Consider the following 25356-nt stretch of genomic DNA (forward strand, 5'->3'; position numbering starts at 1 on the left):
CAATCAATTCAGCGGCTTGTGCAGAGAAATGTGGAGGTAATCTCTCCTGCCATATGGTTTCTTCACTGGTTACCACAGCTGCTCCTGTGTGTCTTTTCCCTTCAGTTACAAAACTAGAGCCGTCAACAAAATAAGTCACATCAGGGTGCTCAAGGGGAATATCATTTAAATCAGGTCCAGGTTTGGATTCTAGACTTAAAGTCTCTAAACAGTCATGCTCAGGGCCCTCCTCTGAGGTTCCTTCAGGTAGCAATGTTGCAGGATTTAAAGAGGCAATGGCCTTGAAAGTCAATCGTTCAGTTAACAATAATCCAATTTCATACCTTGACTGCCGTGCAGGGTTGAGATATCTCCTCCTCCTGATCCTAGGATCTGGGGCACTCCATGTGGCACAAGAACTGCCATCTCTCCTCCCATGGTCAGCTTGTCCGCTTCCTGGACGAGGAGGGCGGTGGCAGCGACAGCTCTCAAGCATGCAGGCCAACCTTTAGCTACAGGATCTAAGACTTTAGAATAATAGCCATGAAGGTCCCTGCTTCTGGCACAGCAATCCTGAGGCTACTCCTTTCTTTTCGTGCACGTACAGGCGACATGATATGGCTTCTGGTAATCGGGTAAGGCTAATGCGGGTGGCACCTGTAATGCTGATTTAAGGTCTTAAAAACGCTTTATTCATCTCTCTTCCCATTTTCAGCCCAGATGCCCAGATGAGTGTTTCCAACTTTGGTCAGTAGAGGGCACGTAAAGGTCTTATCCCCCACTTTAATCTTAACCACTGGGTCGGTGCTGGCTGAATCAGTTTAAAGAATGGGGGAGCCCGACCCGGATCCCCTTCATTGGGATTCATAAATAACTGGTGTTGGTCCAGACCCTCCTCTGGGACTTTCATGTTCCAATTTTGCCTTTAAAATAGGGCATTCTTGTTTTCATTGTCCTTGTTCAAAACGCACATTAATTCTTATCAAGGGGCTGCCTTCTTGCCTGCCTTCTTGAACCTCCTCCTGATTTCTAACTTTCTTTTTGTCTTTCTCCTCTAAGGCTAGGGCAATAAATTTTGCCTGTTGCCTCACCTGGTTCTTCTCATCTATCTCATCCCTTCGATCATATACTGCTTGAGCAATCTCTAAAAGTTCTCCAATTCCTTTCCCATACACTCCATCTATCTTCTGCATTATATATATATATATATATATATATATATATCTGGCTGTGTTGTATCTAAACTGATTCACTATTACCCTTTGGTTGGCATCATCCAAGGGACCCATGCCAAGGGATCCATGGATTCCTGCATTGAGCAGGGGGTTGGACTAGATGGCCTTGTAGGCCCCTTCCAACTCTGTTATTCTATGATTCTATGCCAGAATACATTTTAAAAGTATTTGTCAGCCATTCCAAAAAAAAAAAAAAGCGGAAGGGCTCTCAGTTTTTCTCTTGTTTGATTTCAAAAACTTTAGACAGGTTCACTGGTTTACGAAACAATCTATCTTAAACCAGCTACTATACAATTGTAATAGGCGGTGCTCTCTCTGCCTGGCCAGTTCCCCTGCTGGGATCTGCCTGAGGCATGAGCTGAATCAGCGGCATCCGTTGAGCCCCCGCCAACTCCTATAAATTCGAACAGACTTGCCAACTTCTCTGGGTTTTGCTAAATGAGGGGTTCTGGTTTTTCCAATTGTGCAAATTTGACGTGGAGAAGAGAGAGTAAGCAAATATGTTCGCAAGCGGAGCGGCATTACTCATGACGGGGCAAACGCTCCCTCCTCTTGATCAGAGTCAGAGGAAGGGGGGGCTTTAACTTCTTTTGTCTTAATCCTATTGACTGCAGGTGATGCCCTGCTGGGAGCGCGAACCTTATTCTTGGGGGTAGGTTTCAAAGGGGGATGATCAAAGGGATCATCTTCGCCTCCTTGAGAAGGGGGGTGCAAAGGTTTCACTCTGGGGTAAAACATGGGACTTTAACTCCTTAAACCGTTTCTGTATTAACATAATATTACACCTTTGCATTTTACATTTTTAAAAGCCAAGAGGGGGCAGGCTGTGATGTCATTAAAAGACCCCCCTGGTCGCTATCCAGTGCCAAAAATTGGCCATTCACAATCACAAAACTTAATCAATTCATCTTTAGACATTTTAACACAACAGACATTTTTAACACAACAAACATTTTTAGCACAACACCACAAAGGACAGAGAAATTTCCCAACATATAACCAAGTGGGGTTAAGGAACTTTCTTCTACAGACTGGGACTTTAACTCCCATGTCTTCCCAAGTGAAATTCAGACAAGTCTGAACTTCCAATTTGAAGAAAAGAATTACACTTACCCCTGTTCCCGGGAACTCCAAAGACAATATTGCAGTCACGTCTAACTGCCAAACAATACAATGCAACTATTTCTAATTGCGAACCAATATGCAATTACGTCTAATTGCCAACTTAAGACGCCTTTCAAAGCCTCCGGTCTGTGTCTAAATTTGTCAGACTTTCAGATCCTTGCCTAATTGGACATCGGCATCGGTCAGTCTGTGGTCCTGAGGCAAAGAGGGAAGACTGAATTCAGTCCTGTGGCCACACCCTAGTTGCCCCACACTTCGACAGAACGGCCGACAGCGATCCAACTTAGAAAGATATCCAAGTCGCGTTCACCAATTGTTAGACAAATATCTGGTTCTTTCTTCCTAAGGGCGGATCCCATAGAAAGGCACAGATCAAGTTTGGAGGATGCAATAGATTTATTTTAGGCTTTCAGGCTGCAGCTCTGGGTGCGAAAAGCTTAAATGCCATTCGGACCCTGAATACAAGAAATTACAATTATTTATACAGTTAACATCACATATGCTTCTTTTCCTGCCATTATTCTAAAAATGTATACGTGGTATAGTTAGCATTACATATGCCTCTTTCCCACCATTGTTCTAAAAATGTGTACATTGTACTGGTTCTGACTAAATGTCAGCAGGCATCCGGGTTTGGTTCAAACCGATTCCTCAACTGCTGATTCTGAAAAACAACTTACATAGGACAGGGGGTTTGGGTGAAACAGAGTTCACTCCCAAGTCACACAGCAAGATTTTTCTAAAATGGAGTTACGTTTGCTAACACTATGGCATTGTGGAAGGCCATGTGACCGCAGTCCATGCCGTCCCAGCCACACACAAGACTGTGGATGGTCCTGGGAAACTGTGGCGAGATGGCAGAGGAGCAGCTCAAAATATCATCCCAGCATCCACAGGAGCAGATAAGGCATTGGACAGGTGGCTGTCTAGCTGCCTCTTGAATGCCTCTAGGGTGGGAGAGCCCACAGCCTCCCTAGGTAATTGGTTCCATTGTCGTACTGCTCTAACAGTCAGGAAGTCTTTCCTGATGTCCAGCCGGAATCTGGCTTCCTGTAACCTGAGCCCATTATTCTGTGCCCTGCACTCTGGGAGGATCGAGAAGAGATCCTGGCCCTCCTCTGTGTGACAACCTCTCAAGTATTTGAAGAGTGCTCTCATGTCTCCCCTCTTCTCCAGGCTAAACATGCCCAGTTCTTTCAGTCTCTCCTCATAGGGCTTTGTTTCCAGAGCCTAGATCCTCCTCATTGCCCTCCCGCAGCCTGAGTCAGGCTAGCATAAATGTGCCCTTGCTGTGTCACCCCTCTCCCACTGCCACATTGTCCATCCCCCCGCCTGCGTCGTCCCTTTCCCCTTCCTCCTCTGCCTCCCCTCCAGCTCACTCTTAGCATTATCTAGTCAGTGGACTGTCTGGAGAGCCCTGCTGGCTGGGGAAAGCATCTAGCGCAGAGAGGCAGCTGGGTCCAAATGCCTGGCTCTGAGGGGGAGCCAGGCGTTGCGAGATGGGTATCTCACAGGATCACTAGTGGGCAGGCGACTGTTACGGAGAATGAGCAGCGGAGACTGTTGCTGCTCTCCCACTGGAGCACCTGGCGCATTGCCGCTTTGCAGGAGTGAAACGATGGTTGGGACCTTCCCTTGCTGTGGGGGACACAATTCACCGCTCCTCCTGCTCTTCCATCTGAGGCAAGGGGTTCAGGCACAGGGCTGGCCCCAATGAAACGTCTTGGGGAGTGTGATGTGTGCGCACGTGCATGCACACACATATATGAGAGAGAGAGAAAGATGTGCAAACACAGTATAGCAGTATTGGATATTTTTGACAACTTACCATTAGAGTCATCAGGAAAATAGTCCCCATGTTTTAGAATAATTTCCTTTATCTTGGAAACAACGGTGAATACTTGGTCCAGAGTCTCGGTGGAGTTTGGAGGAAGGCCTTTATGCCTCATAGAATCATAGAATAGCAGAGTTGGAAGGGGCCAACAAGGCCATCGAGTCCAACCCCCTGCTCAATGCAGGAATCCACCCTAAAGCATCCCTCACAGATGGATGTCCAGCTGCCTCTTGAAGGCCTTTAGAGTGGGAGAGGCTGGAAAGTTGCTGGAAAGGCCTGAGCTGGCCCTGTTCTAATACCATGTGCAGGAAAATATTTATTACAACAAAGGAACACTAATCCTGAACTCCTGTCTTTCTAAAAGCTCCATCACACCTTGGAAGAAACACTGGCTAATGCTGGCTACCGTCATTTCTCGGTGGACACTCAGTTACTTCCTGTTTTCAAACAGGAAATAAACATGGTGCATGAGGAGCAGACGATGTCATGTGAGCTTCCTCCAAAGAATCTGTGAGTGCCCTGGAACGAGCGTGCAGTAAAATGCTCGTCGGATGGAGCTTTAAATCTCAAATGGGATAGTGGAAGCAGTGGTAATCCACACAAATCCTATGTGAACCAATCCCATGCTGGAAGAGGCACTGAGTCCATTTTTGGCCAAAACAGACATCACTTTAAGTCTCTGTCTAACAGCTATGCCTTTTGTTAATCTTTACTCTAGAGTGTGCGTAAGGGGCCTAGCCAAGGTCTTTAAAGCCCCAATCTAAATCACAAGTCCTGCAACTACTCTAGAGCAAAAATGGGAAAAAAATATAGCTGCTAGACGCAGATTTAATGTAATGTCTATATGGGCCTCGACTTTGCAGCCCCTATGGTGAACAGTCACATGTTGTGAAAGCAGCTTAGGAAGTACTGAAAGGAAGTGTGTGTGTGTGTGTGTGTGTGTGTGTGTGTGTGTGTGTGTTTATATATTTTTGCTGAGTTTTTCACTCCTCTTACAGCATAGGAAAGCTGAAATAATTTAAACAATTGACCTTTCAAACCTGAAGAGAACAGGGCAGAACATGATTGCATAATATATGGCATAACAAAGGGAAAGTAGGTAAGATCCCAAAGTAGTTGGGAGATAGATTTAGGCCTTGTTCTCTTCCACTGCAGTTACTTGCTTAGTAACAGGCTTCGTCTGATGTAAAGGAGCCATTCCTGTTATCTTGCATCTTGGGCCATTGCAGCCACCTCTGTTGCAAGAGGGTTTCCTCTTCCTCCACCCTCTTAATCTCAGCATGTTGTTCAAAATGACAGAAGATGAGGAAGGGAGCGACAGCCACAGCATGACAGAAAAAATACCAGTTAAAAATATTCTAAGGCTTTTGAAACACCAGCCCTCTCATTTCCAGTGAGATTTTAAATGTGTATATTACATGTACATTGTTAATTTGACCTCCCAATGCCTTGTAGGCCATATGAACAGACAACTGTAATCTCGACTTTGACTTAATAATAGTGCATTGTTGTACTCTTTTGAATAAAAAAATTAAATTTGCTTTCCAGGGAAGTCTAGCCTGCTTCAGTAATATCAACCCTTTCACCATACATTATCTTGAACACAGCCTATGATTAGAAACTAAATGCACAGTTACAAGATGGGGGATACTTGGCTCAGCAGTACTACAAACGAGAACGATCTTGGAATTGTTGTAGATCACAAGCTGAATATGAGCTAACAGTGCGATATGGCTGCAAGAAAGGCAAATGCTATTTTGGGCTGTGTTAATAGAAGTATAGCTTCCAAATCACGTGAGGTACTGGTTCCTCTCTATTCAGCCCTGGTTAGGCCTCATCTAGAATATTGCGTCCAGTTCTGGGCTCCACAATTCAAGGAGGATGCAGACAAGCTGGAGCGTGTTCAGAGGAGGGCAACCAGGATGATCAGGAGTCTGGAAACAAAGCCCTATGAAGAGAGACTGAAAGAACTGGGCATGTTTAGAAGATTGAGGGGAGACATGATAGCACTCATTAAATACTTGAAAGGTTGTCACACAGAGGAGGGCCAGGATCTCTTCTCGATCATTCCAGAATGCAGGACACGGAATCATGGGCTCAAGTTACAGGAGTCCAGATTCTGACGACATCAGGAAAAACTTCCTGACGGTTAGAGCAGTACGACAATGGAACTAGTTACCTAGGGAGGTTGTGGGCTCTCCCACACTAGAGGCCTTCAAGAGGCAGCTGGACAACCATCTGTCACATATGCTTTAGGGTGGATTCCTGCTTTAAGCAGGGAGTTGGACTCGATGGCCTTATAGGCCCATTCCAACTCTACTATTCTATGATTCTATGATATGCAGCTTGAACCTCAGATAGTATATTGTACATTGATGGTGCTATATAAATAAATAAATAAATAATAATAATAATAATAATAATAATAATAATAATAGTTGACTTCCATGTCTATGCTTTTTCTGCACTCCTGCAGTTTGTCTGCCCACCCTTTCCCTCCTGCTGTTCACTTCTTCCTATGTAGATGTGTTTCCATCCCTTTCCCCAATATTCTGAATGCTTTCTAAGATATAATTTCCTGCTCAGTACTTACTAATACTAACTGTTTGCTATATCCCCTATTTTCAGGATGTACCACTGATGGAGTCTGAAAAAATCAACGGGGGAGACCTTTTCCCCCCAGCAACCCACATATTCAATGAAGCTTCTAATCCTGCACCATCCAGAAGGCCCCATGATGTCACAGAGTTTATCACCATGAGTAATGTTTCTGAAGAGGGGATGGCAGAGAAGAAGGAAGAGATCTCCTTTTCCCAAGACTTAGCACTTCTCTTTGTTATGGAAGAACAGATATGGGGCAGACTGTCTAACACCATGGAAAGAGAGACCTCTGCAGGACCAGAAAAATGCCAGAGTGATCCAGAGAACTGTGCAGGACTTTCAGAGAAAGAAATTGCTCTCAATATACAAGAAGCGAATTTGGAGGATATCAAGGATCTGCCTTTGAGTTGCCATCATGGAGAACTTACAGCTGCTTATTCCTTAGGGAGTCACCAGCCTTCTGTTTTCAATACAACCACCGTGACAAGCACTACCAGTGAAGTCAAAGGGGGACAAGTGGAGATTGGATTTTCCCAAGCTCTGGACCCTTATGACACATTCCCTCAGACACAGTGTGGGGAAACTGTGAGAACAGACACTTTTCCTGCCTATGAATGTCCCTCAGTGACTCATGGTATTACAAAGCGTCACCAAAACGCTGAATCTTCCAAAGCCAGATCAGATGAAGATCACTCACGGGAACTAGAGGCACAACATGAGATGGACAAGAGACTTTTAGAAGGTACTTGGGGGACTGATAAGGAGATGGCCTCTAAGATGGAGGGATCTGGTTCAATACAGTTCAATTTTTCTACAAAGGATGATGTGGAGAAAGTAAGAGAGTTAAAGGGACAAAGAGAAGATGTGAAATCTTCTGCTCCTTTTCAGTCAAGCTCTGAACGTTCTGAAGACAGGACAATCAATGCATATGTGATGCAAGCACAGCCTAATGGAATTTTGTGTCTGCTACCCTCTAAGACAGGAAAGGATCAGTCAGGCATGGATGAGGAAGTGGCAGAAATGGGGCAAAACTCATTTATTTACACTGTCCTCCATCTCAAGGAGGAGGAACAAGATGACACAGGTGAAAGCAAGACTCATTTACTAAAGGAGACAAACCAGACAAAACATGCTAAAAACAATACAGATTGTGGTGAAGCAGAAGCAGACCAGAAAGAACTATCAAAAGCAATGGAGCCAGAGATGGAGGCATTGGAGTTAGTAGACAATGGACAGCATGAAGACAAAGAGGATCTGGATCGGAAAGGACTGGAGAACAAAATTAAAACAAAACATGAGAAGCTAGAATTGGAGCAGGAAGAACAAGAGTCAGACATGCAAGTAGCAAAAGCAGACAGAAAAGGAGGAGAGAGAGAGCTGACCACCCCACCTATCACACTGGATACACTTTATAATCTAGAAAATAATTTGGACTTTCCCAATTTAAACAAGAACAATTCTTTGGCTGAGACTGAAGAGTTTGCCTTCTCTTTCAAGGAATTTCAGCCCCCAGATCACTGTCCAGTTTGTGAATTCCCAGAGCCCTGTGTCCAAATAGCATCTATGGCATTTGCTAGATCCCCTGAGGGTCTGCACCTATCAAGTGAAAGCCCAAGGACAGAATGTCCAATATGTCATGACTCTAGACAGTTAGAATACTCTGACATCTTTGACCAAGCAGGCTGTATTTCCAATATTGGCCAACACAGTGAGCAAACCACTGAGGAAGACGGAAAACATTCTATTGAAAAAGAGGGCAGTGAAAATGCTGGAGATGAGAAAAGTGTCAGAAGTGCTACTGGCAAAGGAATTCCACCATCCTGTAGGGATTTTGTAGTTGCTCTGGATCCCCAGGACCTACACAATGCCCAAAGTGCAGATCACCCTGTTGATAGTGAAGTTGATAGTCCTGCCTCACCATTGGGGACCACAACAGTAACAAGTCCACTGCAGGAAGATGCTGGCAAGGGAGCTTGTGAAGAAGGTTCAATATCGGACATGGATGTAGGTGGCCAGGCTCCCAGAAAAAACATCACCTCTGATAAGGACTTCCATGAAGATGCTCAGGGTTCTGCCTCCAGTAACCTCCAAAGTGAATCTCCAGGGGAAGGTCTGCCCAATACAGCTAAAGAGAATGCAGAATTGAGCCTTGCTTCATCTTTGACTACATCATTACAGGCACAAGATATTACCATAAATTATTTAGAGAAATCCCAACAGCATCTAAGCCCCCCAATTAGGACCTTCGTGTTTCCAGTCAAGCAAGCAGGAGAAGAAACACTTTGCATGGAGCAACAGACCTCAGTCAATGAGTCGCCATGTTTTTCAGTTCTTAAGGAGGACAGAACAGAATGTGACCACAACACTGGTAGTCCTGCCTCTCCCAATGTTTGTTTTGTGATAGCCACTGATGTGGCTCAGATTATAAAGCCTTCGATCCCAGTGCCTTTCTCTAATCAGACTCTGGCCCCTGAACCTGCTTCTAGCCACTTCAGTCAGCCCCCAACACCTGCACCATACTCCAGACCTACTCAGTGTTTAACTCCTCCACCGAATACACATGTCCCTGCCCTGCCAGCAGTCCATGCTCTTCATCCCAAGCATCCCAGTGAGCTGCTAGAACCACCACCAACTTCCAACCAGTGCTTAGCCCTAAAGTCCACTTTGATTAAGGCTCCACTTTCTTCAGCCCCCACAGTTGACACTAAATTATCTGATCATACTCCAGCCTTTGAATGTGATTTGAACCAACATAGACAGCTTCCAGACCCATTTCCCAATTCTGACCAGTCTCTATCCCTGGAGTATGATGCTAACCAACCTGTGCGCACGTCAGTTGTTTTCAGTCATACTATGTTTCCTGAACTTAATATCAGTCAATCCAGCCAACTAGTTAGCTGCAGCCAATCCAGGGAATCTACAGCTCCTGGTCTTAATGACAGCCTTCCCACTCAACTTCCTGTCTTTGTGATTGACGAGGAGCTTCACAACCCAACTTTGGCTTCCAGATCCAATCTTCCTCCAACTCCTGATGGCAAACTTTTAACCAAGCAATCAGTTGAAACACCAGCATCCAATTTACCTACTTGCTGCACAAGTGGGGATAGCTGGATACATACAAGTATGCCTGTTGTCAATGTTGTTTCTGAGACCACCCCCTCTGTTTTGGAATCTGAAAACCTTGCCCAGATTCCAAACATGGACAATAGAGTGGAAGAAGTCTCTGTTGTAGAATTGGCCGAGTCAGAGGAGACAGGCATTCCACACGGCCAGAAAGACTGGGATATACATGAAGTATGCAGTGGCTTGGAGGTCAATCTGTTGGGCAGACACTCAGATTTAGTCATTTTAGGAAATGAAGCATCAGTGATAGACCCCATCTATAGTATTCCTGAAACAATGTCTAGTGCTATGGATATGCACGATGGGAAATCTTCATCTGATCATGCCTCCTATCCCTCAGTCAAGAGTCAGAAAATGTGTGAAGTCACAGAGTCCACAAATTCAATCCAGTCTCCTCCTCTTCTAGCTTTCACCAACCCCATCCACTTCCTCCAGCTTGGCCCTCCATCACCACCCACTATCAGACCCCCATATGAAGCTGTCTCTCAAGGGTCACAGCGGCGGCAGCAGCAACAGACAAGAAATACCAAAGACACAGAAGCATCTGTGGTAATGTGTCAGGTGGCAGAAGGTTCTGAAACCTTCAGGAAGGGCTTGGAAAAATCAGTGATGGAACCAGTTCTAGCTGCTGTGGTTCCTAGGAAGGACAGGCTAGCCAAACATCCACCTTTAGAGAAATCCTCTAGCTGTCCAGATAAAAATGTTATTGGGCTGGACACAAAAGAATCAGCATCCAATTCAAAGAAGCAAGAGGTATTAATCAGACATCGAGCAAAAAGCAAGGATTGGCATCGACACGGTGTGAGAAAGGTCTCAATACCAATGGACAATGCATTCGGTGAGTGCCTTTTAATTACTGTCCCCTATCAAAGCTGCAGGAAAAGCAAATACAACAAAGGTATTGTGGAAGCAAACCACATTTGTATAACTCCTTATCCCTCATCCTTCTGCAAAAGTACTGAAACCACTCCACTAGAATGAGTTAGCTCAATAATACAATTTAAAGTTTACTAAGGTGCAATCCTGTGCATGTTTAGGCAGAACAAAGTCCTACAACTCCCATGCTGGCTGGAGAATGCTGGGAGTTATAGGACTTTTTCCTGTCTAAGCATGAATAGGATTGTGCCCTAATTGTCTTTAGGTTTGGCAAAACAGTTAACTAATGGACCAGTTCCCAACGTTAAGAACATAAGAAGAGCCCTAATGTATATGTCCAAGCATCCACCTTATTATTATTATTATTATTATTATTATTATTATTATTATTATTATTATTTATTTATTTATTTATTTATTTATTTATTTATATAGCACTATCAATGTACATGGTGCTGTACAGATTATACACAGTAAATAGCAAGACCCTGCCGCATAGGCTTACAATCTAATAAAGTTGTAGTAAACAATAAGGAGGGAAGAGAATGCAAACAGGCACAGGGAAGTGTAAACAGGCACCGGGTAGGGTGAAGCTAAACAGTATAGAGTCAGAACAAACTCAATATTTAAAAGCTATAGGGAAAAGAAATCTAATCTAGCATCCTGTTTCTGCCCAGAAGCAGAGCATAAAGGTGATTATTATTCCACATGTGTCCTCACTGCCCCTGGTACTGAGAGGTATACTGTCCCTGAACATGGAGGTTCTATTTAGCTATCATGGCAATCCTTGAAAGACCTATCTGCCATTTTGTTTAACACCTTTTGAAGTCATCTAAACTAGTGGTGATCACCACTGCCAGAAGATGTGCTAATACCCATTGCCTTAGAGGACTTGAAAAGGCAAATCCATTGAGGATAGATATTTTAGTCATCAGTTCAAAGATAGCTGAATCTGATACTTTGTACAAACAGGGAAAGGCTGTTGTCTGCATGCTTGTTTTTGATCCTTCTGGAAGAATTGAGCCGTTCGTTGTTAGAAATGAGGATTATATGGAGCTACAATATGATCCAGCAAGCTCCAGAGGTCACCAGAGACAGGCACGAGATTTAGCCCTGGGCCTAAATGGTGTCTCCAGTGCACCCCTTCAATTTCCTCTATATGAGTGAAAGTTGCCATTTATCCCTATGGAGATAAGTGAATCGTTGCACTTGAGGACACTGTTGAGATGAAGATAACACTTATTTTACACTCCTGGCCTGTGTGGCCTGACTGCCACTGACAGAGATGAGCTGTCACAGAGCCCAATAACCAGAACAACCAGCATTTTTCTAGTCTTTCTACAGTATATAGAAGCTGTTTCCTGGGCTGTGTGATGTTCTAGTATGAACAAGAAACACTTTGTAAATGGGCTATGCAAATAGGAGCAGACTAACTTCTCAGGTCTCTTCTATAATCCTGCCAAAAAGTAAAGCCTAAAGCTAATTTGAATGGCACCTTAATGTAAGTTGCTCCTGCAGTTGAAATACAGATTTTCTCTGCCCTTGTGTGGTTTTGAACTACACTTTTGATGCTGAACCTGGAGGCCACTGTTAGCAACCATGAAGGCCACCTTAATGGCACAGTCCGAGATTACACACACTACCTTAATGATCTGAGAGCATTCATAGGCCATAAGTTCCCATGCTCTAAGGCAGCATCTAAATTGGGACAAAATGTGTTGTAGTTGGGAAGACTGTCGGAAAAATCTATTTGTCCCAAGAAAGTGGGGCAGCAGGGAAGTTAACTGCCAAACCTATGGTATCTCTGGGGCTACTTCCCTCCTGATGCTTAGACTGGGGTGGGGTGAGCAAAGCACTGCACTTGGGCACATTGTTGTGGGTAAGAGTAAAGGTCTCTACCAAAAGAGAATCCACGAGACACACAACATGCTCCTGTGCACAGAGATGCATGGGCCCGGCCCTCCCTGGCTTCTTCCTGAAATACATACTCCCCGTTTCTGCCTGAAACCGCAGCTGTTGTAATAAGCTACTTTTCTACTCTCTCAGCTAAGATGTCCTGACTGAAGTACATAAATTTAAACACTTATTTGCAAACAGCAACAACAACTTTGTTCATTATCATTTTCAGAAGTATTGTCATCTCTTGTCCCTTCAAAGGAAACTACCCCTGTACACAAAGATATGGACCGAGTTAAATATGGGTGAGTCGCTTACTATAAGCTTTTTCATGCTTTGTTTTCTTACACTCCCCCTTGTAACAGTGGACTTTAAGTTCTTTCTAGAACCTTTTGAATTTTTCATGTAAACTATAAAAAAAATACTTTCTGATTCCATGACCCCTGCCTACATTTTACACCATGCCACTGGAACTGAGAATCATGTAGTACAGCAGCAAGAACATTGGGGTTCAATGGGGGAAATCTTGGTTCAATTCTTGCTCAGTGGTGAAGCTCACTGGGTGACCTTGGGCAAATCTCTAAAATCCCCTTTATACATAATTGCCCCCAGACCAATCCTGATGTGAATAATGGCTTCTGCCCATGGTTGTTCATTCTGACGAAATCTTTACATGCCAGACAAGTAATGCTCAGCCCTTCAGGAAGCATGCAGGTACAACATTAGAAATGTTGGGCCTGGATCTGAGCTTCAAGGGCTCAACATGCTCACTTCAAGAACCCAGAATTCTTCTCCTGCTCAGATTAACATGCATCCTCAAAATGGCAGCGAGATCCTGTTGAAATGAAGCATTTGAAATGAAGGAGAAGCCCCAGCCAGGGAGACGGCAGCCAGGACAAGCCCACTCCATTGGACTGCAGTGGGGGAAGTAAATAGGTTGCTCCTTCAAGAAGCCTTGTTTGTGGGGAAATGCCCCCACAGAGGAGGACTCTCCTGCCCCACGGGGCCTTTGCCCAGAAGGGAATTTCCCTCCAACAAATGTTCTCGGGGTGCAGCCTCTTTATTCTCCTGGGCTACACTGGGCTGCTTTGTGACCAAGGGACTGTCATTTGCAGTGGGAATTGGGCAGCCTCACAAGCCTCCATGATCCCTTGGCTGCAAATGACAGCTTTGGGGTGAGTTAGCTCATCATTTATTTCTGAGCCATTCTGGTGGGGAAGCAACTAAGCTTATTTCTTAGCCAATCTGATGCGAGTCATCAGTAGCTGGGTGCTAAGATGAAGCACGTTGGTGGAAGCTTTGAGATAGACCCAGGTCAGCCTGGGAACAACCATGAAAGAACCAACCCCCAAGTTGATAAAATGATGTGTAAAGGGAAGTGTGGGGTCAGGCCAGCCTTCCATGAAGCCACCTGATGCAGGCAGCGGGGTGCAGTGCCGGCAATGCCTACGGGTACATTCGCCACTTCTTGGTCCTGCTGGCCACCTGCAAGCACCCAGTGGGACCAAGAAGCAGCCACTCCCACCTGGGCTGCTTGCTTGTGTAGCCAGCTGGCTGTGTCCACCAGCCATGCCCACTGCTTCTTGGTCCCTGCCAGCCATGTGCACGTAGCTGGTGGGCACAGCCAGCTGGCTACCCAAGCAAGTAGCCCAGACGGCTGAGAGGCATCTGCGTGAGCAGCCGTCTTTTAGTCCCGCTGCCCGCCCCCCCACCCACCGAGACTGCCCGCCTGAGCAGATGGCGCAAGTACCTTCTGGGAGGGTCATGGAGGCCAGCTGCTCACTGGCTTCCCCGCCTCTCCCAGAAGTTTCAGGTCTCATGAGACTTGCAGGATGAGGTGTCTGAACTCTCGCAAGACTTCAGACACCTCATCCCGGAAGTCCCATGAGACTGGAGACTTCCAGGAGAGGTGGGGGACGCATACGTGTGCCAAAGAGAAAAACACCAGCTGGGTGGCAGGCAGGCCAGGTGAGCAGCGGCGGTGCAGGGGATAGGTGCACAGGGTGAAGGGGCGGTGCTACAGGGCGCACGCATCAGGCAGCAACCCACCTTGGGCTGGGCTGGAGGACCCTCTTGTACCTCACAGAGTTGTTGTACCAATCCACAGGCTACTCTGGCCAGAGTACAGCTACTCTGTCTTTCCCTCCTTGCACATTATTTTATTGGAGGGGGGGGAGAGAGAAGCAGCTGTGGGAAATCATGGGAAGGTTTACAAGTGGAAGATGACATCATCTGCACTGCCCATGAAATTCAGTAAATGAGGCAGGGTGATTACACAATCAAGGGCTCATCTGGGAGCACGCCAAGTGCCAAGGAGGGGATTTATCCTGATTTAGTTCTGAATTCCAGGCTGTCATTCCCTACAGCAAGAGCAGGCAATGCAGACTCTGAACCTCAAGGTGAACTGCCAGGTGCATGTGATGAGATCCAACACTCAGTTCCTTTGGAAAGCTTATTGATTTTCCTTTTTTTCATACTGAAAGAGAGAAGAAACCAGCAGAAGCATTGGAAAACATCAAGCGGCGACACTCCAAACTGATCAACTCATGTTAGTATCTTTTTTGCCTAAGTAACTTTTTGGTAATTCTGTGCCCCCCCCCTTAAGTAAGATCATGTTGGATTCACGATTTCTAAGAAGTGTGCTTAAAACTGGCCATTTATATTATGAAGAAAAATAAGCCATCAAGCCCAGACTCAGAATATTCTCCCTATCGAGATTGGGGCCCACGCCAGTTCCCAATTAAAAGTCCACGCTCTCCCTGGCTGCTATTTGCCCCAAAGACAGACAGGAGAGGATAGACAGAACACTGGTTATTGGGTAGATTGAAAACAAAATAAATGAATAAATATTAGAGCCACTTGGGGACAGCAGTACAGCTAAGAAGGATATTTAATATGGATCTCCAGAGGATTCCTATCCCTCCCTTTGCAAATAATGTGATATAAACAATCTTTTAAGTAGTAGCGTATCACCAAGTATATTTAGCCCCTTTATAAGCAGGTTAGCTATGAACCAAACAAGACATGATGGTGGAGTTGATTAGGGACCTGTGGATTTTGTAAAGTCTGTTCTGTCTGGGCTTCACAGATTGCCAAGTGCTTTTTCTTTCATCACCTGCTCATTGGTGGAATGAGATTTTTTTCCAATTTCCCTAATTTGCACAAATTCATATTTACAAAAAAAACCACGCTTTATGAAAATGCGAGAATCCCCCTGCACAAATCCTCCCCAAAATGTGCGTTTTCATGCTTTAGCTTATGGGTGAAATGTGGATTTTCAACTGGTGTTTTTTTATTTTACATAATTTTCTATGACTACATTTGCATATAATTCCGGAAACTAAAGGGGGGGGATGGCCCTCAAGTCCCTGGAATCCACGTGACTCAGGAAAAGCCTTGTCCACTGTGGAATCCTCAAGTCAGGTCCAGAAATGTCTGGAATCATTTGGTTCCGTTGTGGATTTCTCCGCCTTCCCTTGCAATGATGTCTCTATTACAGCAGTGTGTGTGTTTTGGGGGGGGGGGGCGCTCAGTGGCCAAGCACATGGCTCTGCATACATTCAGTGACCAGCATCTGCCTGGAATCCTGGTGAGCTGCTGCTGGTAAGTGTTGACAATACTGGGCCAGGTGGACCAGTCCGTCTAAGGTGGACTGATTCCGTCTAAGGCAGCCTCCTATGCGCCTATGATTATTTATGTTTCCATACTATTCCTGTATAAAGCACAGGCTTTATTTTTAAATCAAAGGAGCTGAAGAGGTGAGTTGAGCTGAAACCTCCTCTGCTGTATCTCCCTCTGCTCCATGATTTCAGTAATTTTTCACCCCAGCTGGTTTCACTCCCATTATCAGAGCTGGGCTAAGGGGAAACTGCTTGGAGCAACAGACGGCCAGGAGATATAGTGGGGGAAGGCTCAGGTCCCCTCACCCATCCACTCCTTTCGATGTTACCAGGAGGGGGCCAACCTCCATTTTAGACATGTGAACAATGCATATGGCTGCCCTCATTACGTCTAGTTTGGCCCTTGTGTCATCCTGTGAAGAGCTGCTTCGAGAAGACCACTACCCCATGCCAGTGGTGGGGAATATGAGGCCCCGCAGATGTTGGGGGACTGCGACTCATAGTCAACCCTAGGCAGCACAGCTGATGGTGAGGGACGATAGAAGCTGCAATCCAATAATACTTGGAGGACCACACATTCCTCATCCTTGCGCCTTATGTTCTAGAAATACGTAATGTACCCTGCCTGCCAACGTGAAAGGATCTGAGGGGGCTGCCCACTAAGGGGATATTTCAGTCCCCATCCTTGTATTTTCAGCTTTCATTTAAAAAAAGAAATTAAGTCTGAAGCTCTGTTAATTTACAGTGTTATATGAAAAAACACGCAGTGCAGCATTCTTCCCACTCGCTCAGAAAAAAGGGGCAGGCTGCTGCCACCATCTAGGGTCCTGGCCAATCAATAGGGAGGCACTTGCAAGATTAACAACCTGTTAGTGTTTATTATTTTAAAATATTACTAAAATGTAATGTAGGTAACTTTAAATTACAGATAACTTCAAGTTAAACATATTGGGGGGGGGGGGTGGTAATAGATTTTTTTGCAGCAGCCGAAATTCTCCCCACCGCCTGAGTTCGATCCCAGGGGAAGCTGGTTCTCAGGCAGCCGGCTCAGGTCAGCTCAGCCTTCCATCCTTCTGAGGTCGGTAAAATGAGTACCCAGCTAGCTGGGGGAAATGTAGCCACGACTGGGGCAGGCAATGGCAAACCACCCCGCTACAAAGTCTGCCAAGAAAACGTCAGTGAAAGCAGGCGTCCCTCTAGGAGTCAGCAATGACTCAAGTGCTTGCACGAGAGCCTCCTTCCCTTTCCTTGACGTATGAAGTCTGTCTCTCTCCCCATTCCCTATCTGAGTGCACTCTTATGACCCCACCACAGCTTATTATCTTGCTACAGGCCTGGTGCATTGATTCAGAACATATAAGATATTATGTTTTTTCTCCACAGCAAGATTACTCTATCAGGAATACAGTGACGTTGCACTGAACAAAGCTATTCAAAGCCAAAAGAGAGCAGATTCCTTGTCTGAAGATGTGGAGCTGGGCTTCCCAGACTCCCCAAGGTTACGAAGGAAAGTGCTGTCCCCTCAAGACTCTTACCTACAACGCCTGTCAGTTTCATCCAGCACCTCCCTCTGGCAAGATATCCCCATGGTCCGAGGGAGCACAATACTGCTTAGCATGACCCGGGAGGAACAGAAGCTGCAGGAGGTAACAGACGAGGGGGGCCACAGTCAGACATGTTTGGCTAGGAAGGACATTAAAAATGCACAGGTAAAGAACAGGGTAGGCAAGAGGGGTAGAAGCAGCAGAGGCCTAGAGAAGGCAGAGTGATCCAGACAAATGAGGGAAGAGAATGTAGAAGCCCAAAAGGAACATTGAGGGGAAATGGACAGAGAGGAAAGACCCTTGGTTAGGGGCTGAAAAGCAAGAAAGGCAACGGGCTCACATTTTTATTTGACATAACCAACCAAATATTTGGCTGCAAGCTTCTAGAATACTGCATATTGCATTAAGCTTACTGGGAAAGCGGCAACCAACATGAATGTATAGCTCAAGCTTGCAGTAAGTTCAGCTGAGTTCAGAGGGCCTTACTTCCAGGGGATTGCAACCTTAAAAGACACAAGGAAATGGGTGCACAGAGGACAATAATATTAAGGCAACAAATTAGTTAAAATAATTCAAGGTGACAACATTTAAGATGAAAATAAATTGATAGACAGACAGGATGGCAAAAAAATAAAAATAAAATAAAGCCATGTTTCCCTTTTGCCATGGATCCAGGAGGTTGGAAAGAGCAAGCAAGAGAAGAGTGAAGACTTAATATCCCTGATCTGGGCAGGTAGAAGGACAGGCACACTTCCAAATCTGTCCTGAGAGATGTGCGTAGCGTGTTTGATCTGCTGGTTTGGATAGGCCAAAATGATGTTCCAGCCAGGCCTCTATTGTGATGGACTGAGACATATAACTGCTGGCTCTGCCTCCCTCAGGAACCAGCAGATACGACCTCATACCCACGGGTTTGGGGGCTTTCCGCTTTCCTCTGGCCCAAATAATTAATTACTTCCAAGAGTGAACGCTCAGGGCACTAAACTGTGTCCTCCTTATTACTGACAGGCCAAGTTTGAACTGATTGCATCCGAAGCCTCCTACCTGCGGAGCTTAAACGTGGCCGTGGACCACTTCCAGCACTCGCAGGAGCTTCACGCTGTCCTGACTAACCAAGATAAGCAGTGGCTTTTCTCCCGTCTCCAGGAAGTGCGCGATGTTAGCGCCAAGTGAGTCCCGTTCCGCCTGTTCTCAAAAGCCAACAGTAGGCGTCATATCTTGTCAGCACAATCCACAGATACTTGCCTCTGTCCCATAACCACCTATCACATTGCACGGGGCTATCCCTGCACTCACATTGACACTATGGTCATATGTAAAAAAATAAAATAAAAAATGGGCCTGATGTAGAAAGTACTTCCTGCCATCTTGGAGTAATACCTGAATTCCAGTACCTGTGTGTATGGAGTCTTGGAAAAATGAGATACATTGATTAAAAGAAGTAATATTGTTTAACGTGTAATTAGTTTTATGTTTTTCTGTATATTTGCCTAGAGTGCTTCATGGCAGAGAGGTACAATATAAGTGATTTAAGTAAATAGATAAATAAAACAATTCATCTAAGCAAAGCTACTGAAAATGACTCCAGAGATGTCCTGGGGATTGTCTAAACGTTCTGGAAGCCCGGAGGTGGCTTCACGTCAATTCTGCAACACAGTAGCCACCCCAAAGCCATTGCGGAGCTTTCCAGAGAAGCCTGGCTTTTTAAAAGTCGGGGACTTACTTGGACTTTTCAAGATGGAGCGCGGTGAACACAGCCCTTCGGCCGTCTAACCACGCTCCATCCTCGATGCAGAGGGTGTGGCGGGGCGATGGCACCCCCTGCTTGGTTGCCATCCACCCAGGCAGACTGCGGGGGGTAAGCCTGGCCTCCGAAAACCCCACACTTTTGCTACAGCATCAGAATTAGCTGACGCCACCCCAACACAGCAAAAGTGTGGGGTTTAGCTTAACACAGTGGCAGCCCGCCGCTGTATAGGCAGCCCCCTGAATTGAATTAGAAGCAGCAGGAACATGTTGATTTAGACACACAATAAAAGTTGCTTTATAAACCAATGATCAGCTGAAGATGTTTTGAACTAGGGCTGTGCAAGCCTCAGCCTCGAATTTGGAACTCTGAGGCCTCCGCAGCCATTTTATGATGGAACCACTATTTTAAAGCACAGCCCCAGGGCTCCGTAATGGGGGAACAGACTACAACTCCCAGCGTGCACTGCCTGGGAGGGCTACACTTACTGGAACCCAGGAACGATGGGCACTCGTGGCCTCGCTGCTGCCACTGCTGCAATCGCCCACCCTCCGATGTGATCCAGGATATGCCAGTCCCTAGATGGGTCACTGCACATTCTAAGCTTCATCCCACGTACCCAATTCCCTTGAATTATCTCCATAGCGTAAAGCTGCTGCTGTTGTTGTTAGTTAAATCACGCCCCACGCGGCAGCGCTCCTAAGATCCTTTGTATACCAGGAAACGGGTTTAAGGGGGAGAAATGTAAAAAATCATTTAAAAAATCAACAGATGACTCAATCCGATTCAAATTTGGTATGCTCAAAGCCCTCCTTAGTGCCAATTACTGTGCCAATTTTGATGACTTTATCTTTAAAACTTACACAGATGTAAGCATTTGTTTACTTTTTAGTTTAAACATATCAAATCATCCCCCTGCACCCCCTGTGGCCGCTCGGAGAACAACAAAAGATTCGCTCTTAAAGGGGTAGTAAAATACGACGCCTCTTTTGGCTAAGAAGCACAATTAAAGCAGGTGCATGGGAGTGCTTCACAGTAAAAGCATGTTATAAGCTGGAAAACTTTGGAGTCCTTTTCACGCAATTTGCAGTGATTGCGCAGTATAACGCTGGTGTGATGAACCTATCTGTGAGTGCCCCATAGCTGCCTGCTTCGCCCAAGAGCAGCTCACTTCCGGTAGCCCAGCCATTTCCAGAAATGTGCAGCTCTCAGGGGAAGCAAGCAGCTGCGGGGCACTTGCAGAATGTGCAGTGACCCATCCAGGGACTGGCGCATCCCGTATTACACCAGTGGGCAGGTGATCGTGGTGATGGCAGCGGCAAGGCCACGAGTGCCCACCATTCCTGGGCCCCAACAAGTGCAGCCCTCCCAGGCAGCGCATGCTAGGAGTTGTGGGCTGCTCCCCCGTTACGGAGTCCTAGGGCTGTGCTTTAAAATGGCAGTTCTGTCATAAAATGGCCTCCAAAGCCTCAGATTTCCAAATCGGAGGCGGGGGCTTGCTTAGCCCTAATTTGAACATTGTTACGCAAATTCCCTATGCTTCCTGGTCCTTCATAACACTGTCACTTCCAAATATAGCCTTTGTGTCCCCCCTGCCTTGGAGATGAGCAGCCTTCTGATGCAGAGCCAGCTTGGGCCATCTCCTGAGTGAGGAAGATGTGGAGGCTGTATTCCAGATGCAATGTTAATGTTATTGCAGAGAGACAGGAAGTGTGAGGAACTTGTGTATCCAGCCTCTGAGCAGCAAGGTAAGAGCCAATGTTGCTCAGAGAACTGGCATTAGCAGGTATTTTGTATTTATACCACTTTGTTTTATTAGTACCGTTTTGGGAACATTACAATCTTTCAACTTCAGCTGCAGTCTTCATAGAATCATAGAATAGTAGAGTTAGAAGGGGCCTACAAGGCAATCGAGTCCAACCCCCTGCTCAATGCAGGAATCCACCTTAAAGCATCCCTGACAGGTGGCTCTCCAGCTGCCTCTTGAAGGCCTCTAGTGTGGGAGAGGCCACAACCTCCCTAGGTAACTGATTCCATTGTCATACTGCTCTAACAGTGAGGAGGTTTTTCCTGACATCCAGCCGGAATCTGGCTTCCTGTAACTTGAGCCCATTATTCCGTGTCCTGCACTCTGGGATGATCGAGAAGTTCCTTAGCTACAAGCCCTGTTGAACTCAGTGGGACTTACATCTGAGTAGATATACATAGGTTTACACTGTTAATAGTCCAAACTCCCCTCCCCCTTGCAAGTGGAACAGAAAGAACTGCCCAGGCTCCTCTATGAGGTCACAAAGGTGGTCTCAGAGGGAAGGGAAAGAGGGGAGAGAACAGTTTATGCCGGATGGAGAGGCCTCCCCAGTCTCCTTCCCTCTCCCTCCCTATGCCTCAGCTAGACAGGCGAAAATGCCCATCTAGCTACATCGTAGAATGGGAGGTACCGTGTGCTTCCTACTCTGCTTTAGATACTCATAACCCTCCGAGTTTGGAGGCTTACAAGTACCTAGGGCAAACCTGATAGGATTGCACCCTTAAGCGTGTTGTGATTTTCCATATCAGCTGTGGTGGTTCAAACAATATTTCCTCCAGTTGGAAGAATGTTGCCTTTTACACCAGGAATTTTGAGACAAGTTTAGATATTATGCTTCCGACAAGAGACAATAAAGTCCACACTGACTTTTATATGCGTAGTTCTAAGAGGAGGATAAGACTGAAAGGGACAGGGAAGTAATTCTGGTAACCATGTCCTGCTTTTTCCATGCTCACTTGTGCACTCCTGCAGTTTCCTCTTTGACCTGGAAGAGAAGCTTGAGGAGAACATGTTCACCTTCAACGTCTGCGATGTGGCACTGAGGCATGCGCCAGAATTCCGCAGGGTTTATTTGCCCTATGTGACAAACCAGACTTATCAGGAACAGACCTTTCGGAGGCTACTGTAAGAAACTCAAAGATGCTTCCCTTTCCTGCCTTTTTGCTATTTTTATAACACTCCACAATTACATTTTAAGCGAGTCTACACCATAGGCATAAGTCACCTCTTCTCTCCAGGAAACTGTAGCTCTGTAATTAGGGAGGGTGGTGGTATTATTATTATTATTATTATTATTATTATTATTATTATTATTATTATATTTGTATCCTGCCTTTTGCCCAATACTAGTGTTGACAGCACTAAAGTTTAACAGAGCATTCTCTGCTCTCTCACCAAACTACAAGTCCCAGGATTCTTTGGAAGAAGTCATGACAGTTAAACTGGTATAAAATTATGCTTTAAGAACTTTTGGTTTGAGATTCAAAATACAGGCTGTGGAGAAGTCAAAGTTCCTTAGCATATGACCAGTATTGTATTCCATCATTAATCTTTTAAGAGGTATACAATTATCATCCTTGGAGACATTTCGACAGTCCCTTCTTCCATGGACTAAATATTATTTTTTAAGCCAATTGTTAATTTACAGATAAGTTCCTATTTCAAATAGCAACATATCTGCTTCAATTCATAACTGAACAGTATGAGTACACTTAGGGATCACTCAAAGTATGATTTAATTCAGGATCCTTTTTAGAGGAAGCAGTGATTCCAGGATCTTTTCACAGGAATAACAAGCAACTAAGATGGATCTCCTAGAATCCAAGTCCTAGATTTGAATTGTAGGAGAATTTAAAGGAAAGGCAGCAAAATGGAAGCATTTGAGATAAAGGCTACAACTATATATCACTTACCTGAGAGTAAGTCTCATTGAAATCAATTGGACTTCTGAGTAGACATATTTAGGGATCTGCTGTAAGGCGGCAATCCTATACACACATACCTGAGAGTAAGCCCCATTGGGTTTAGTTTTTATTTATTTATTTATTTATTACATTTTTATACCGCCCAATAGCCGAAGCTCTCTGGGCGGTTCACAAAAATTAAAACCACAGTAAAACACCCAACAGGTTAAAACACAATTACGAAATACAGTATAAAAAGCGCAACCAGGATAAAACCACACAGCAAAGTTGATATAAGATTAAAATACAGAGTTAAAACAGTAAAATTTAAATTTAAGTTAAAATTAAGTGTTAAAATACTGAGTGAATAAAAAGGTCTTCAGCGCTACTCAGTTGGGTTTACTTCTGAGTAAACATGCATTGGACTGCGTTGTTATTTAGTTCTGAATATTTTGTGACAGTCTCTACCACCTCTTGAAGAGATTAAAAGGAAACAGCCTGACTTTTAAAAAAAATGCTTTTTAAAGGCTCTGCATTTGGAACTTCCAGAAGTCAGGATTTTATTTTATTTCATTATTCTTTATTCATTTTAGATATTCTTGCCCTGCTCTTCATTCAGGCTGCCGGAGTGGCTGATATAAGACAAATCAAAAACAGTAAAAAGCAATAGAACCATAAAGACAGAGCAAATAATCAGCAACAAAACAGTATAAAACCAAGATCTAAAGGCCTTAGTAAATAAAAAGTTCTCACTAGGACCAAAAATAAAATTGGCTCAGCTCGAGGAAGTCTCCCTGGAGGGAGTGTTCCAGAACTGGGAGCATTATAAGTAAAATGCCCTGTTTTGGGTTACCAACCAGCTCACATGGTTGGAAAACTGGAGAAAGGCCTCTGAGGAATGTCGTAATACTTGGGCAGGTTCACTGGGGGAGAAAGCTGCCCCCCCCTTAGGCAATGACCATTAATCTATATTTGTGGAGGGGGGGCTCCATTTATTGGATGAGGTTACAGTATATGTCTTTTTTAGAAGAAGGTTCTATGCCACAAAGTGGTAGTCAACTCTTTTGAGGGGAAGGTGGCAAATGTGCCACAAGTATGAGTACGCCACTCTAGTGCATGCCACTAACAGTACAATTGACCATGAAGCTCACTGGGTGACTTAGTCACTGGCTCTCTGCCTAACCTACCTCACAGGGTTGTTGCTGGGATAAAAAGGAGAGGAGCACCATGTAAGCTGCCTTAGATTCCTTGCAAGAGGAAAAAGGGTGGGATATAAATGTAGTAGAAATAAATATCCAGCCCGCCCCCCAGCAGCACACACACTTGCCTGCCGTGTCTCTACCTTTGAGCCTACTGAGCAAGGGAGCAGGCAGCAGCATAGGACCGGAGTGACTATCAGGCTTGACCCTAATAACCAAGTGCATGGAACCTCCTGCTCTTGGCCAGGCGTGCCACAAACCCCACAAACACTCTTGGCACCACATTGCAGGTTTGCAGCACAAAAGCTGCCTGCATGTAATTGGACATGTCTCATTTCTTCTCTCCATCAGGAATGGTGTTCCTGCCTTTCAACAGGTCTTGGAGAGACTGGAGAGTGACCCTGTTTGCCAGCGCCTTTCCCTTAAGTCCTTCCTCATCCTCCCATTCCAGCGCATCACACGACTTAAGCTCCTTCTCCAGGTAAGAGCGTTGGGGACACAGGGCTCACAGCTCCATTGGTCGGTCAGCTAGCCTCCGGGATTTAATGTGAGATAGCTCATGCATAGTTACATTAGCAGTTTCCCTAGCAGTAAAGATGTCAGTAGCAACTGGGAAAGAACTGGGTCTCCACTCACTTATTGCCAGGAGGTCTGCATGTAGGCTATTGACAATTGATGTCACTAAACATGTAATTTGCCATTTAAAACTTCTGAACATTTTGCATCCTAATTTTAGCAGTGTGATCCAGCCTGAAGAGGATGTGTTTTCTAGCCCTGTAGTTTGAAACAGTATTTTATACTCTGGGAACTTTAACAGCAGCAGCAGCACTAAAATTTGCCCATAAAATGGACTTTTCTCTTAGTCC

At 45.2% G+C, this 25356-nt stretch overlaps 2 protein-coding genes across 2 annotated transcripts in view; both read left to right on the plus strand.

Annotated features, from left to right (window-relative positions):
• LOC134404315 (uncharacterized) overlaps window positions 1-8080 on the plus strand; it is a 52416-nt gene extending 44336 nt beyond the window's left edge. The window contains exons 2-3 of the mRNA XM_063135030.1: window positions 6802-8009; window positions 8077-8080. Coding sequence (XP_062991100.1) covers window positions 6802-8009; window positions 8077-8080 — 1212 coding nt within the window. The remainder of the gene's footprint in view (window positions 1-6801; window positions 8010-8076) is intronic.
• Window positions 8081-8094: 14 nt separating this feature from the next.
• Window positions 8095-25356, plus strand: part of LOC134403865 (uncharacterized) — a 30823-nt gene continuing 13561 nt past the window's right edge. The window contains exons 1-7 of the mRNA XM_063134387.1: window positions 8095-10735; window positions 12902-12974; window positions 15153-15217; window positions 17673-17935; window positions 18842-19002; window positions 22360-22512; window positions 24842-24971. Of these exons, the coding sequence (XP_062990457.1) occupies window positions 8110-10735; window positions 12902-12974; window positions 15153-15217; window positions 17673-17935; window positions 18842-19002; window positions 22360-22512; window positions 24842-24971 (3471 nt within the window). The 5' untranslated portion in view covers window positions 8095-8109. The remainder of the gene's footprint in view (window positions 10736-12901; window positions 12975-15152; window positions 15218-17672; window positions 17936-18841; window positions 19003-22359; window positions 22513-24841; window positions 24972-25356) is intronic.

This window comes from Elgaria multicarinata, chromosome 9, assembly GCF_023053635.1.
Source record: "Elgaria multicarinata webbii isolate HBS135686 ecotype San Diego chromosome 9, rElgMul1.1.pri, whole genome shotgun sequence".
NCBI classification, from domain to species: domain Eukaryota; kingdom Metazoa; phylum Chordata; class Lepidosauria; order Squamata; family Anguidae; genus Elgaria; species Elgaria multicarinata.